This window comes from Paralichthys olivaceus, chromosome 8, assembly GCF_024713975.1.
Source record: "Paralichthys olivaceus isolate ysfri-2021 chromosome 8, ASM2471397v2, whole genome shotgun sequence".
Lineage (NCBI taxonomy): Eukaryota > Metazoa > Chordata > Actinopteri > Pleuronectiformes > Paralichthyidae > Paralichthys > Paralichthys olivaceus.
In genome coordinates, this window is record NC_091100.1 from 12,354,467 (window position 1) to 12,370,999 (window position 16,533).

Genomic DNA, 16,533 nt, shown 5'->3' on the forward strand with positions numbered 1-16,533 from the left:
CCCACACTGATCAAAACTTTATATACAGACACTGATCAAAACTTTACATACAGACACTGATCAAAACTTTATATACAGACACTGATCAAACCTTTATATACAGACACTGATCAAAACTTTATATACAGACACTGATCAAACCTTTATATACAGACACTGATCAAACCTTTATATACAGACACTGATCAAACCTTTATATACAGACACTGATCAAACCTTTATATACAGACACTGATCAAACCTTTATATACAGACACTGATCAAACCTTTACATACAGACACTGATCAAACCTTTACATACAGACACTGATCAAAACTTTATATACAGACACTGATCAAACCTTTATATACAGACACTGATCAAACCTTTATATACAGACACTGATCAAAACTTTACATACAGACACTGATCAAACCTTTATATACAGACACTGATCAAAACTTTATATACAGACACTGATCAAACCTTTATATACAGACACTGATCAAAACTTTATATACAGACACTGATCAAACCTTTATATACAGACACTGATCAAACCTTTATATACAGACACTGATCAAACCTTTATATACAGACACTGATCAAAACTTTATATACAGACACTGATCAAACCTTTATATACAGACACTGATCAAACCTTTATATACAGACACTGATCAAAACTTTATATACAGACACTGATCAAAACCTGGGTTTATCAATACATTTTTGCAACACATGGATCAATTAATGTGTTTATCAATATATTTTACAAAACGCTGTTCAAAACTGTCTTTATAAATACATTTTTTACCACACACTGATAAATACTACATGCAACTAAAGAACATTAAATGATAATAAACAGTTGTATACTCAATTAAATACATTCTACCACAGACCATACAACTTATACTATAAACACTTCATAAAACTAAACCTAATTTAAAACTACAGTTTACTATTGACAACTTAAAAACTGAATTTTGTCATTCACAGTTAATCTATAAATACAATTTACCACAGGCAGTTTATTAATTGATTATAAATGTATTATATCTAAATAAAGGTCAATCATTTTCCATATACTTTACTATTAAAAGTTCATGAAGTCTATAACCCATTTATTATTAGTAGTTGTAATAGTAGTAGTAGTAGTAGTAGTAGTAGAAGTAGTAGTATTAGTAGTAGTAGTAGTAGTAGTATGCAGTATGCAGTATGCATAGGAACAATCGCATTTAAGCATTTGTTTCGTCGAGCTGTTTTAGTGTAACACCGGGGCGGAGCAGCGGACTTTTTGATTTCAGAAGCTTCAGCGCTGCTAAACAGAAACACAATGTTTATACTTAGCGACCAAAATAATGATTCATGTATAAAATAACAGTAGAAAGTGTATTCACGTTGTTTAACACAGTTTATAAACCTGTGTCATGTTGATCAACATCCAGCTTCTCACACGTCTGTTGGAAGCAGCGCAGCTTGTTCACTATGAGCACCTCGGGTCCTCACAAGAGGAAGAGCTACATGGGTCAGCACCAGATCAAGAAGAAGAAAGGGTGAGTCACAGTTTTCACGTCACAGTGTTATTCCCCCTTAACATCTCATTTCTATCCAATGACATAGAAACAACATTTCTGTTTGTGCTCATGGGTCTGCCAACATATATTTCCTCCTCAGCTTCCATGCGCCCGAGGAGCCTCTGCATGGAGACAGACCGTCAGACAGGACAAACAGCACAGCCAGCCTCATGGTGAGTTTACAGCAGAAGGTGTTTCTCATCGATTTTTAAAATATTCCTCATCACAATTAACCTGTATTATTATCTATCTTAGGGTGCAGGTGCAGTGTTCCCACTGGGAGAATCCACATTAGCACTTGATGCAGAGTTGCTCCAGGTGATGGACGCCGTCGACCCTGTGAAGCCTGCAGCTCATCCAACAGCAGTAGAGAGAGATGCACATGAGGAGCCGGCATCATCAGCTGCCTTTGGCCCTGAACACTCGCTTGCACCAGTTGGAGACAATAAGCGAGAGAGCGACAGAGTACCCACGGGTCAGGGACCCCACGGAGTCCTCAGCGCCCAGGAGAGAGTCTGTTGGCGTAGTGTTGATAGTAAGAGACCAGGTTGGACGGCTGAGTGCAAAGATCTCGCTCAGAAGCTTCTGTTCAGTGAGGATTTGGAGGAAGCGGAGAGTGCTCAGAAGGGTCCAGAAAGAGACCAGCCGGTGCCTACTTCAGCCGACATTAATGAGCCTCCATGTCGAGAAGTAAAAGACAGTCAGCGAGCTGGCAGCTCCAGCAAGTAAGTCTGGACCCAGTTGTTGTTTTCTTTCTTTTTCCTTTCAATTCTTTGCTGTTTGCAAATGTCTCTCACTCTCTGTGTTTCAACAGGAAGAAGGGTGCGCCCAGAAGAAAGAGCCCTCCTCTTACTAAAGAGGAAAGTGGATCAAGTAAGAACGCTGCCCCCCCTCTTGATGTGTCCAGAGACTACATCTTGTTCAGCCCCACGTGCCTCGCAGCTGCCATGAAGAGGGCCAAGCTCCAGCAGTCGTTACAGAATCAGTCGGCCTCTGTGCTCACAGTCCCCACTGGATTGGAGCTCAGTACTCTCAGTGACACCTTACCTCAGCCAGGTGAATCATTTTAAGCACTGTCATGAAACCTTCATGGTTGACATACGCCCAGTCTAATTTTAACTGAAATATATTTATATCTTAACATGTGTTCTCAGAATAGACCTTGATGTCAGAACTCAAACTGCCACCAGTGTCATTTCATGTCATGTGTAAATGCAGAATGTTATGTGTGTGTGTTTGTAGGTGTTGCCTTGTGTGCTCCATTGAATCAAGCTGAAATGCTGCAGTTATCCAGTTGGGGATTGCCTAAACCCGTCCTGGAGCGCTACCAGAAACACAAAGTGACTTGCATGTTTGAGTGGCAGGCTCAGTGCCTCGCTGTGGGACACGTGCTGCAGGGAGGTAACCTGGTGTACTCCGGTAAGAAAATGTTACAAAAAATGGATTCATAGTTTAATTTCTCTAGTTTTGTAGCTCCTTTCAACTTTATCCTCTATATTTTTATTCTTTTTCAGCTCCCACTAGTGCTGGAAAAACTCTGGTGTCAGAGCTGCTCATGTTGAAACGTGTTTTGGAGACGAAAAGAAAAGCTCTCTTCATTTTGCCTTTTGTCTCTGTGGCTAAAGAGAAGATGCACTATCTTCAAGTGAGAAGTGGACAGAATAATGTACTGATGTTGTCTGTGAGTTTATCTCCATCTAAAAGACGTGTGTCTCTGCACCTCTAGAGTGTATTTGAAGAGGCAGGAGTTCGTGTGGAGGGATACATGGGCAGCACTTCAGCTGCTGGAGGGTTCACAGCGCTGGATGTTGCTGTTTGCACCATAGAAAAAGCCAACTCTCTGATCAACAGACTCATTGAAGAGGACAGTATGGGTCTACTAGGTAATAATCTGCATCTGTGGTAATTGTGTATAAAGCTGAAAAAAGTAGTAGAATGAAATAAAATGTATTTCTACAGCTATTTTTTAATCAATCTTTCAAGTCATTTAAATGTGCGTGTTCTTTCACTGTACCTTTAGTACATTTGGACATGTGTCTGTTGGTCGTCCAACCAAGTCTTTTGAAGACTTCACCTTGAGATCTTAAACATTGTGTTTTGTGTTTTTTCACCATTTTTTTGCCTTTTTATAGATCAAAGGACTAATCAATTAAAAAAACAATAGATTCATCTATAATTAAAAACTAGAATGGCACTCAGTAAAGCGCATACCACCAAAACCCAGCAGTCCCCTTCAATTCAATCATGCTGCACCACATATCACACGCTCATAGATATCAGTTCCCTAAATATACCTTTGTTTATCAGGATCAATGAATAATTTCCCGGGTGATGAAAAAAACACCTTATTTCACAAAGAAAAATATTCTTTGATCAGCCAAAACTTTATGGCCCAGGTTCATCCCATCCACAAAAATTGGATGAAATCGGTTCCGTAGTTTATGCGTAATCCTGCTCGAGGCTATAACTGTTTAATGCAACCCTGAACATCTCTGTGTGTGTGTTCATGAATATAGAACATAAAGTATGAGTTTGACGTTGTATGTTGTTTTTATGCTTCCAGGTATGGTGGTGGTGGACGAGTTGCATATGGTCGGGGATTCTGGGAGAGGATACCTGCTCGAACTTCTTTTGACCAAAATCCGCTACATAGCCCAGAAACAGAACACCACAGGGTCCGTCTGTTTGACTCTTTGTCTTGTTGTGCAGTGTTTATAAATCCTGTGAACAGATCAGTAAGTCTGTCTGTGCATCTCCTTCCACAGGTCTTTGTCTGAGGGTGTACAGATAATAGGTATGAGCGCCACCTTGCCTAACCTCTCCCTCCTGGCCAGCTGGTTAGGTGCTGAGCTTTACCAGACTGACTACAGACCTGTGCCCCTGCAGGAGCATCTCAAAGTGGGCTGCAACATCTACGACAAGAGCCTCTCCGTGGTGCGACAGTTCACCCCGGCACTCCAGATTAAGGTGATTGAGATGGAGGGCCCCTCCTGTGTGTGTGTGTGTGTGTGTGTGTAATCATTATTGATGCATACTTTCTCATGACTAGTAATATAATCATGTGCTGTAAATCTTTCCTGCTCTAAAGGGTGATGACGATCACATAGTGAGCTTGTGTTATGAGACGGTGAGAGACGGTCGCTCTGTGCTGCTGTTCTGCCCCTCGAAGAACTGGTGTGAGAAACTAGCCGACAGTATCGCAAGGGAGTTCTACAACCTTCGACACGCTGGTATGAGAAATTTGTAAATTCAATCAAAACGAATGCATATTTCCAACAAGGCCAGAAAGTCCCCTTGAGAAACCACATTTAAACTCACTAGATCCATATTTTTATTTGGATCGACATCAAATTTCACACACTCATAAATAGCAGTCCCCTCAATATGCCTGACTATTTTCACATAATTCATGAATTATTCAAAAAGCCCTACCTAACCATGTTGAAGAAAAGAGAAATTAAATTCTGGATCTGCCCTCTGAAGTATAATCTTGCCTTCAAATAAACAAAAAACAGAGGGGACCACATAACCTCCTTGGCAGAGGTAATGTCTTGCCTTTGGCGAATATTGTTTAGCGAGGTGACCAAAAACACACACAGGGAACTTAACTTTATGTCTACTATCCAGGTGATGTGGATAAAGACTTGTGTCCTAAATTCAGATCACAGTGTCTTTCTTTCAGATGGTCAGAGTGACACTAACCTCAGACCAGTGTGTCTGGATCAAGAGGGACTAGTGGATGTTTTAGCCCAGTTGAGACGAACTCCTGCTGGACTTGACCCCATCCTCCAGCGAACTGTGCCATGGGGCGTGGCCTTCCACCATGCAGGTGAACACACTCATAAGAACCCTTTGACAAGAACAAACTATGGGTTGAATGTCAGGGTGATTGTATCCTGCTGTGTGCTCTCTGCAGGTCTGACATTCGATGAACGTGATGTGTTGGAGGGAGCTTTTCGTCAGGGCGTGGTCAGGGTCCTGGCCGCCACCTCTACCCTCTCTTCAGGAGTTAATCTCCCAGCGCGCAGGGTGATCATTCGAACCCCGACTTTCAATGGACACCTGTTGGACCCGCTCACGTACAAACAGATGGCAGGACGAGCAGGGAGGAAAGGAGTAGACACTACAGGTATGGAGTAAAGATAGGGAAAAAAAACGAAAGAGATAAGTGGATTCATCCCTTGTTTATTCTTATCCTGGTGATGGGTAGAAGAAAAAAATCATGCTCAGCAGACTTTTCTGTGTATTTGAGCCCATTTCAATTGTAAAAATGAAATAAAAACAGCTCTCTTCCTTGGTATGATGTCATTTTGTTGTTCCTCTTTCAGGTGAGAGTGTGTTGGTTTGTAAGGAGGCAGAGCGTCAGAAAGGCATTACTCTCCTCAAAGGTGCTCTTCAGCCAATCAGCAGCTGTCTGGTGAGAAGGGAAGGTGACGGTGTCACCACTAGCATGCTGCGAGCCATCCTGGAGGTATGATGGATATTTACATTAACACTATCATTTATACAATAGTTGTCTTGTGTCAGTTTCTCTTCGATTTAATTTTTTTATGCCTATTTCATATCATCCCAAATCCCAGATCATTGTTGGCGGTGTAGCCAGCACTCCACAGGATGTGACATTGTACGCTTCGTGTTCTCTTCTGGCTGCCAGCATGAAATGTGACGGCAAACACAGATCAGACGAGGGGACCAACAAAGGGGCTATTGAGGCCTGTGTTGAATGGCTGATGGATAATGAATTTATTAGCATCCAGAAGGAGGGAGACGGTACGGACACAATTGCCCTTGTGCTGTTTTATTATGTACCATGCCACGTTGAAAATAGACCTCTGGGAATCAGACTGACCCTCTGATGAATATCATGTGATGTATCTGCAGATCCAGAGGAGCGATACTGTCCTACTCAACTCGGCGCTGCCACCATGTCCTCTTCCCTCTCCCCCCCCGAGGCTCTGGGAATATTTGCAGATCTCCAGCGTGCTATGAAGGGCTTTGTGCTGGAAAATGATTTACACATTCTTTATCTGGTACAACTTTAATAACTTTCTCTGAACTTCATTCACTACCAATTATCCCTTAACCCCTCACCACTACATTTCTAAGATTAACTAAATCTTGATTCTAGCTTTTGACCAGAAGTGTCCACTCCTCAAACCAATTTAATTTGTCCCCACAAGCAGAATCGTACATGATTCTTGGTCCTAACTCCTCAGATCACCCCATTGTATGCAGAGTGGACGACCATAGATTGGTATCAGTTCTTCTGTCTGTTGGAGCAGCTCTCGTCCTCGATGAAAAGAGTGGCGGAGCTGGTCGGCGTCCAGGAAGGTTTTCTGGCGCGGTCTGTCAGCGGCAAACTTGTCGCCAAGACAGACAAACAGCGTAGACAGATGGCAATTCATAAGCGGTAAAGCTCATTTTTATCTTAATAGTATTGTTATATACAGTATATACATATATATTGTATATTAGCCAGTACTGTGTATAGATAGTATGTGCACTACTGAAAAAACACAAAAAAAACAAGGTAGAGCAAAAGAACACAAATACACAGTATAATTTAGTGCAATCTAATAGCTCTTTAATCAAGACACTAATTACTGAGCATTATATTTTTTACTTAAAGATCATCTGTTTTACTACCTCAAATTTATATAAGGGATTTTGGAAGAGACAGTAAAACAAACCACTGAGCGCCTGACAGCATCTACAGAAAGACAAACAGTTAGTTTTAGAGATGTTTTTGTTCACACTGTGCTTTTACCCTTAACATCCTCTTTGTTGTCACTATACAGGTTTTTCACCACCCTTGTTCTCCAGGATCTGGTGAATGAGGTGCCTTTGGGAACAGTTGCTTCTAAATACAACTGCAATCGTGGGCAGTTACAGTCTCTCCAGCAGTCTGCTTCTACATATGCAGGTACACACTGAAGTCTACAACACAGGACATGTAGAACACCGAGAGTTTACAATAAAAATGGAGGGTAGTAACAAATGTAGTAACTTGATGCCGGAAGCAGCAGAATAATGTATATACAGAACAGACTTCATTCCATTAGCTGATGTTTCTGCACGGATATACTTCCTTCAGAGCTACATACTGTATCCATTGTTCATTAGTGCTCATGTCTATTGCATCAAGTTACCTTGAGAGAGTTCATGAGGTGTGAGTATGTAGACTTTGTAGGCATGTGCTTAAATGTGCTCAATCCTGTCTGGGTGAGAGTCTATATTAAATAAACCCACAGACACAGCAAGATACCCCAAGAAAACCTGAGCTTAAAAAAAGCTTGTTCATGTTGTGCTATCCCTCAGGTATGGTGACAGTTTTCTGCAAGCGTCTGGGCTGGCACAACATGGAGCTGCTGTTGTCCCAGTACCAGACCAGGCTGAGCTTTGGAGTCCAGAGGGAGCTGGTCGACCTGGTCAGAGTCTCCCTCCTGAATGCAACACGAGCCAGAGCGCTCTACGCACAAGGGCTCTGTACTGTCGCTGAACTAGCCAGGGCTACTGTGGCTGACGTGGAGAAAGCCTTAAGGAATGCAGTCCCATTCAAGAGGTGCGTGTGTGTCTGTTGTAGTAATAGTAGTCCCTTGACAACACACAGGCATAAAAAGGGCCGTCAGCTGAGAAAACATATAGCTCAGCGGTTCTGTTATTAGTTAACACACATCCACTTTCTGTGATTAAGTTGTGAATTAAAACTACACATTTTAAATATGATGAATGTAAGACAACATGTAGAGATGCTGGAACTTTTTAAAGAATACGTCCCATAATCCCTTAACAAGTGACTGAACAACTGAATTGTTGGCTGTGTCCAAAATTACTCACTAATCACTATATAGTCCACTATATAAAATAATGGCTTTATTTATTTTAAAGGTAAAATGTAAATATAATCATCTTTGTGAAGATTTGTCCTCATACTAATGCCCAAATGTAAAGTCTGTGGTCTGTTTTCCTCAGCTCCAAACGTGCAGTGGATGAAAGTGAGATGGAGGCGGTGGAGAGACGGAGCCTTCGCTGTGTCTGGGTGACAGGTGGGCGGGCCCTGACGGAGCAGGAAGCAGCCAACGAGATAGTTTCTGAGGCGAGGGTCCTCCTCCGGGAAGACCTGGCCAAGCTAGGAGTTCAGTGGGACCCGACCACACTTCCTCCTGGAGCTCCTGGTGTCAACAGCCCTGATGACCAATCAGAAACCTCATCTGGCTCAGATCTCAGGTCACACGAAGCACAGAGAAATAACAATAAAGAAAGCCAGGAGGGCGGCAGACTCAAGAAAAGTAAGAGTAGAGATACTGACGGACATAGAGAGGATGATTATAGAGGTGAGAAAAGAAAACAGGAGAAACCAGAAGGTGAAATCTGGAGAGAACCGGGGAAGTCCAAACCTGCTGAGAAGGAAGTAAACAAAAAGTTTGAGGTTCACAGAGAGGAAGATGGAATAGACCCAGAAATGAGACAAACTGAAAATGAGATGCCATCGGAGAATGGCAAAGAAACTGAAAAGAAAGCAGGGACAAATAAAATGTCCATGGCAAATACAACTAAAAATCTAAATGAAAAACTAGATGGGCCAGAAAAAGAAGAGGAGGAGCACAAAATATCAGAGGAGGGAAGCGAAGGCACAGTCTCAGCCAGACCAGTGGGTCAGCAGACAAAACAGCCCGCTCCTGAAAGAAGTCTGACACAGGAGTTGGCGGATATAGTGTCCAGCCCTCTGCCTCAGTCGCTGCCACATCCTCAGCCCACGCCTCCTCCAATGCCTCCTCCTCGTTTCAGAGCCCCGATATCCTGGGCGGAAGAACAACGTTCCATTTCCACAAGCACTTTAAAAAGAGACGGCACCACAGGGGGTGCTGCCTCACCTGTGCAGCAAAGTAGACTGAAGCACTCAAGGGCTCTGAGCAAAGTCCTGCACTCCATACAAACTGACAAATGTCCCCAAGATAACTCTAACACTGCACCAACATCCCATCTGACATCAGCCGACACCTCAGGACCTGCAGTCCATCGGTCGACTGCTGCTCAAACTACTGACCCTGTGCAACAAACTCCTCCCACAGTTTCTACTCCGACAAACGCAGCTACATCAGATCCTCCTTTATTCGCTCCGGAAGCCAAACGAAGAAGAGTAGAGTCCGGAGAGGTGGATAACTTTTCATCCCCGGAGCTGTATGCGGGAGATGTTGAAAAGGGAGAGGAGAGCTTTGGCGACAGCTTTGAATTGGACACTCAGACAGAAAGAATTCTTGTTCAACAGTCATACCAATTCAAAGACGGGAATCTGGTGTTAGAAACCGAAAAGACAAAAGAGGAGGGAATGGTAGAAACAGCTGCAGAGCTGAAGGGGGCCACAGAGGAGGGAGACAACAGACTTGCCCCTGACAACCCATGTCCCAAATTCAATATCTCTCTTACAGATAGCCAGATGGAGCTCATCCTAAACACCAGCCACCAGGTGACTCATCAGAATCAATTATAATAATTATTATGATGTACTGCAAATAAGAAAAACGATATAATCATGTGCTTTGCCTCTTTAATAAGGACATGCTGTTGTTTTCCCAGGTGTCTCCTGGTCCTGGTGGTGGTGATAACATGGATGAAGAGAAAAATGAAGGTGGTGATGATGATGATGATGATGATGATAATAACGTCCCTGCTGCCAATCAGGTTGCTTCTGAGAGTCCTAACAGAAGCAGCAGCTTCCTGTTCGACAGCCTGTATGACAGCGCCCTGCTGGCTGGTCTGAGCCCACACCACATCTCCCACCATTCAGACGAAGAGGAATCTGTCGGCCAGGAGCAGGAGCGCCCCCTTCCATCCACCCAGGAGCGACGAAGCAGTGAGCTCCTCGCCAACCAGGAGGCTGAAAAGCAGGAGGCAGTCCAGTGGGGCGAGTCCTCCTTTAACCTGTCGGAGTGGGGCGACTCGCTGTTTGTAGGCGAACATTTTATGGAGAGGCAGAGCTTACTCAGGCATACGGAGAGAACGCAAACAGAGGAGGAAGGCCGACATCGAGCTCAGGAACCCAATGCAGAGGAACAGTTTCAGGTTCAGTCAATTTCTGAACCTGGTCCGATACAGGCACAACCTGACAAGGCCACAGCCACACAGTTCACTAATGACAATAAAGCAAGTGGGAAACAAGGGGGTGAGAGTGGAAAACAGAAAGAGACGGAAACAAACATGAATGTTTTAGTTTTAGATAATGCACCTGAACGAAATCTTTATTGCAGCCCTGATTTACAAGAGATCTTTGACCGTTGGCCAAGTATGTCTGACCAGTCCTGCCAAAACACTACAGGCCACACAGACCCAATACACGCTGCTACTGCTGCTACTGCTGCTGCTGCTGCTGCTGCTGCTACTGCTGCTGCTGCTGCTGCTGCTACTGCTACTGCTGCTGCAGACACAGAAACCCCAGATCCACCTCAGCCCTCAATACAAGCTGGCACAAACACAGGAAAGCTGAATGTGCAACCTGATGCTGAGAGCGAACCTTCCAAACATGGCACTGAGAATGTCACAGAGAGACCCGGATCTGCTGGTGACCTTATTCCCCCCACCCAGGAAACACCACCGGTAACCCCCAGAGTAAAACTCACCACCTCCTCAGTCCAGTCGCCCCTCACCACCAAGCCCCTGAACCAGTCGACCCCCTTGATCCTTCCCACACGGAAACAGACAGCCCCAAAATGTCGTAAATCTCACTCAGGAAACAGTGATCATCCATCAGAAGCTACCGACACCAAACAGCCAAATTCAGTTAGGAGCCGCAAACAGCAGCTGGAGAAAACAAAATCTTTAACTACACTTCCTGAATCAGAGCTGAGGTCTGTTCAATGCTCAAGTTCAAAAACCAAACCCCTGCTACAAAGCGACCAGAAGCTCAGCCGTCCTCCACAGCACACCTCTCCCTCCTCTCCCCGACCAAAGCCTCCATCTGATTCAGAATCGCCAGTGATTGAAGGCTTCACTCTTCAGCTGTCCCAAGATGCATCACTAAATTCCTTCAACTCTGGGACCTTCTCCATCATAGACGTAGCGAGTGACAGGTGCCTGTTTGACACTTTCATCGGAGAGTGGAAAACTAAGGAGCGGTACTCTCTGGCGTTGGCCTGTGAAAAGAGGGAGCGCAGAGAGCAGCCTGAGGAGGAAATTGGAGGGAAACACAATAGAGGTAAACATAGAGGGGACATTAAGCTGCAGTAAAATGTGATATAGAGTGTTAAACCCCAAATTGACTTAATCTACCAAGTACTGCGCAGAGAAATCATCAACCCTCATCCATGCATGTATTCATCTGTACAGCATCAGCAGCTCATCAGAAGCTCAATGGATTTCCAGTGAGAAACAGTGATGGGCTGGTGCTGATCGGACTCTCGGTCTGCTGGGGAGCAAGAGACGCATACTACATATCTCTGCAGCAAGAGCAGAGCAAAGGTATCGGCACGCACACGCACGTAACTGCACACAATCCAATTGAAACGTTCCCTTCATTCAATTTGTCTGTGTTGCGCTCAGGTTTGAGCTCCAGTCTGGCTCCTCCCCTGCTGGATGAGAATTTGCCAGTAAGTGACAGGCTGGAGCAGGTGAGGGCTTGTCTGAGCCAGCCATCGAAGGACCTCGGTGGGGGTGTGGTTGTCACTTATGACATCATCCAGGTGTACAAGACGCTAGTACTGAGCTGTGGCATCAGTTTGGAGGGCAGCTGTGAAGACCCCAAGGTGAGAAAACGGGACTCACACAGTGTCCAATCACATGCAGATCTACGTACTCTGCATACTTTGCATCGAAATGGCAACGCAAGGACGTCTTATTTATGTAGGACAATGTTCACCACAGGTCGCATGCTGGCTCATGGACCCTGGCAGTGAGGAGAGGACTCTGCCCAACATGGTGACTGTCTACTGTCCTGAAGAGCTACCTTTGCTGGAAGGACTCGGAAATGCACACGCGCATTGTCCTCGTGTCAGGGCAGCGACCAAGAGCGTGCTTGTGCATGCTGTCATGAAGCACGTCACCGGGCTGCTGGAGCAAGACGGCATGCTTGGTATAAAGACTGTCAACCGTGCAGTATTGTAGCAGTGGGCAGAGCTGTGGCAAACATCAGTGGGTTAATGTTTTGTTTGCATGTGTCAGATCTCTTCAGGAACATTGAGATGCCTTCTCAGGTGTGTCTGGCTCTGTTGGAACTGAATGGAGTGGGCTTCAGTGTTGAAGAGTGTGAGAGACAAAAACACGTGATGCAGGCCAAACTCTCAACTCTGGAATCTCAGGCGTACAACCTGGCTGGACACAGCTTCTCCCTCACCAGTGTCGACGACATCGCACAGGTTTGACACGTTTCTCCTCTATGTCAACAGTGTTTCGGAACCAAACTCCAAATTCAGTCTCAGTTATGTCAAATGTATGTATGCTAGGTTTTGTTCTTGGAGCTTCACCTGCCTCCAAATGGTGACGTGGGCGGATCAAAAGGAAAGAAGACTCTGGGCTACACCAGGAGAGGCGCCGGTGGCAGAGTACGACTTGGAAAGCAGTTCAGCACCACCAAGGTGAAACTACCTTGCATTCACAAAATTATCAGGGAGATTAAACATCCACTGTGTTTAAACTAAATTAAAAATATGTTGGCAGGATGTTCTGGAGAAACTTCGCCCCTTGCACCCGTTGCCAGGTGTGATTCTGGAGTGGAGGCGGATCACTAATGCCCTGACTAAAGTGGTGTTCCCCCTGCAGAGGGAGAAACAATATCATCCTACTCTGGCCATGAACAGAATCTACCCCGTCGCACAGACACACACAGCCACAGGTAAAGCACATAGAATTGAATTATTTTTGTTCAGCACGTTTTATTTTGCAGTAAATATAAAACATGCAGTGACCGAACTCATTCTGCTGTCAGGTCGAGTGAGCTTCACTGAGCCCAACATACAGAACGTCCCCAAAGACTTTGAGATCGACATGCCCACGGTGGTGGAGGAGAGTCCTCCTTCACAAAACGGCCGGCAGAACAAACCAGGGTGGGTATGATCTATCAGCCAGCTGTTCTCAAATAGGGGGTTTGGGGTCACCCAGGGGCCACAGTACGTTCTCAGTAAGAACTGTTATTCTAATCATACCTTCCTCACTTATCATTTTCACAAAATCTGTCTGCTTGAGAAAGAAAAAGTCCATAAATGTTACATTTTGAGCTGTTGCATGTAAACACTACAGAAGATACATTATATAAAAGTTGAATATGTCAATATAAAAGTAAATGTATGTATTTGTGTGATGATCAGTCACAATCAGAGGCAACCACATAAAAGCCTTTGTTCGTGATGTGTCCACTCTTTAATGCCAATATTCATAATACCACATACAATTATATGAGTCAGGTATTACAGTGTCATAAATTCAACAAGTGCCAACTCATACAAGTTGAGTCCGAAGGTGTAAAGTGAAACAAGTCTTTTAAAAACCATTTTCTAACAGTTGCTGGAATTGATAGAATTAGATGCATTTTCATTACAAAGCTTTTACTGTTCTGTTACAGGAAGAAGAGACGCTCTGCAGTGCCTTCAGTTACAGCCGGAGCTGCAGGACAAGGCCTGACTTTCTCTGTCAGCATGAGACACGCCTTTGTGCCGTTTTCAGGTGACTATAATGATGTAATTGTCTAGTGTTGAACTGTAACTTCAGTCTCAGTCTGTTGTGTCAAACTTGTCTTTTTGCACAACACTGCAGGAGGAATGATATTAGCAGCAGATTATTCCCAGCTGGAGTTGAGAGTGTTGGCTCACCTGTCCAAGGATCAGCGACTTCTACAGGTCAGTGGTTTAAAGCAAATAGTAAGAATGTATGTTAAACATCGATATGCAGGTAAAGAAACGACAGAGCCTCTGTGTTCACCAGGTGCTGAATGGAGGAGCAGATGTGTTTCGCTGCATCGCTGCTGAGTGGAAAAGTATCGACCCAGAGACGGTGAATGACAACCTGAGACAACAGGCGAAACAGGTACGAGGCAGGAAAGAGACGAGAACCAGATATGCATCTAAGACGGGAAGCTCACCAGCGTGTGACACATAATGTGTGTTTGTCTTTGCAGATTTGTTATGGTATAATTTACGGGATGGGAGCCAAGTCTTTGGGGGAACAAATGGGAGTGGAGGAGAATGATGCTGCCTGTTACATAGAGAGTTTCAAGTCCAGATACAAAGGTAGGCACATTTCCATTTCTGCTTCAATGACACTTGTACAACTAATGGCACAGAATGTATTGAATACAGTGTATTTAAAATGTAGTTGCAAAAAGTGGGTATCCACAAATACTTAAACAGATTTTGTGGAACGATTAATACAATTACTGCCCACATTGTTGCAGTTGAGACATTAAACTTCCATGTTCTGTTTTTTATGTTTCAGGCATCAATGCTTTTCTTAAAGAAACTGTGAAGAACTGTGTAAAGAACGGCTACGTTCAGACTCTGAAGGGCCGCAGGAGATACCTCCCTGGAATCACTAACACCAACATGCACATCAAAGCACATGTAAGCAAGCTGCTCCACCACAACTTACATTTCTATGTAAGCTGAGAAATGCATATGATTCTTTTGTTTCATTTGCTCATAACATCAGTTGCTCTCTTGCTCCCTCCCTCAGGCAGAGCGTCAGGCAGTGAACACGACTGTTCAGGGTTCAGCAGCAGACATTGTTAAACTTGCCACCGTGAACATCCAGAAGAGACTCAGGAAAACATATCCTGCTGCTCTGCCGTCTCACCAGCACACACTCTCAGGTGACACACACTCATCATTCTCACACCACATACAGACAGTGAAAGCCTGTAGACTAATCACGTCTGACTAGTCAATGCTGTTCTATTATACAGCCAGAAACCAGAGCAGGGCTCGGACATCTCACCTAAGAGGAGCCTACTTTGTCCTGCAGCTGCATGATGAGCTCATCTATGAAACCACAGAGGACGACCTCATACAGGTATGGAAATTATTTACTGGATTGTCAGTTACTCAATTCCTCTCCTGCTATTGAACTGAGTGTCTTTAAAAGACAGAAATGTATATTACAAAAAGAAACTTAGAGACATCATATGACCATTTTTCTTGAACATAGTGCATTTCCTGCACATCTCTTTAAGGACAAGTTAACAAACAGGACAGCACAGTCTGGAAAAGACTTTATGTATGTTGCAAACGACCATGCCACCGGGGTCTGACACACAGCCAGAGACGAAACTGTTGCTTTTCAGCATTTTAACTTGTTTTTTTTAAATCAGTAAACATAAATCAAACTTAAACTCCCTCAGCTTTGCAGCTCTGTCTCAGCGTGACGTCTCTCATGAAGTCTGTCCCACTGGGCAGCTCTTCTGCTGCCTTTTAAGCCTGAGGATCAATCAGCTAACAGCTCTCACCTGCACTGATCGATCCTCTGGTACAGGTTGCGGTGCTCTCCCAGCCACCTCCATGCCCACAACGTATAATTCTTGATTTCTTTCCAAACCCTTTGTCAGGTCGCTCAGATAGTAAAGAGAGAAATGGAGTCAGCGGTAAAACTGTACGTAAAGCTCAAGGCCAAAGTGAAGGTGGGACCCAGCTGGGGGAACCTGCAGGACATCGATCTGTAATATTTGAATGTCTGATACCAACATGTCGTTACTGTAGCTGTGTGACGTGTGTAAATAACATGATCTGTTCAAATATTTTTAATCAACATACTTACAGTAATGAAATGTAAAAATATAAGATAGCCATGTTAGCTCTATGAACTCTAAATGAACTATTGAATGTATTTATAACTCTACTCTCTTGTTTAGTCAAAAATTATACATTTGTGAAAAGAATCAAATTTTATTTATTAATACTTGAAATGATATTTTATGTAAGATGATATTCTGTTATTTAATAAATTGAAAAATGAATGGTTATTTTAATGATTAATGTGTTGATTATTTTCTTAGTC

The 16,533-nt window shown here is 43.9% G+C and overlaps 1 protein-coding gene across 1 annotated transcript; it reads left to right on the plus strand.

The window, feature by feature from the left end:
• The first annotated feature begins 1,249 nt into the window (after nucleotides 1–1,249).
• Nucleotides 1,250–16,498, plus strand: polq (polymerase (DNA directed), theta). The gene is made up of 35 exons (XM_020100378.2): nucleotides 1,250–1,539; nucleotides 1,661–1,733; nucleotides 1,816–2,285; nucleotides 2,375–2,616; nucleotides 2,803–2,979; nucleotides 3,075–3,205; nucleotides 3,287–3,443; nucleotides 4,124–4,235; nucleotides 4,326–4,527; nucleotides 4,649–4,790; nucleotides 5,243–5,389; nucleotides 5,477–5,689; nucleotides 5,889–6,031; nucleotides 6,141–6,330; nucleotides 6,442–6,590; nucleotides 6,777–6,970; nucleotides 7,359–7,483; nucleotides 7,879–8,122; nucleotides 8,533–10,027; nucleotides 10,138–11,752; nucleotides 11,884–12,015; nucleotides 12,097–12,299; nucleotides 12,418–12,625; nucleotides 12,715–12,908; nucleotides 12,996–13,127; nucleotides 13,210–13,384; nucleotides 13,478–13,595; nucleotides 14,111–14,211; nucleotides 14,302–14,384; nucleotides 14,470–14,571; nucleotides 14,663–14,774; nucleotides 14,980–15,104; nucleotides 15,217–15,352; nucleotides 15,446–15,552; nucleotides 16,085–16,498. Exons 1-35 carry the CDS (start codon nucleotides 1,472–1,474, stop codon nucleotides 16,196–16,198), a joined length of 8,331 nt encoding a protein of 2,776 aa, XP_019955937.2. The 5' UTR covers nucleotides 1,250–1,471; the 3' UTR covers nucleotides 16,199–16,498.
• Nucleotides 16,499–16,533: the final 35 nt, after the last annotated feature.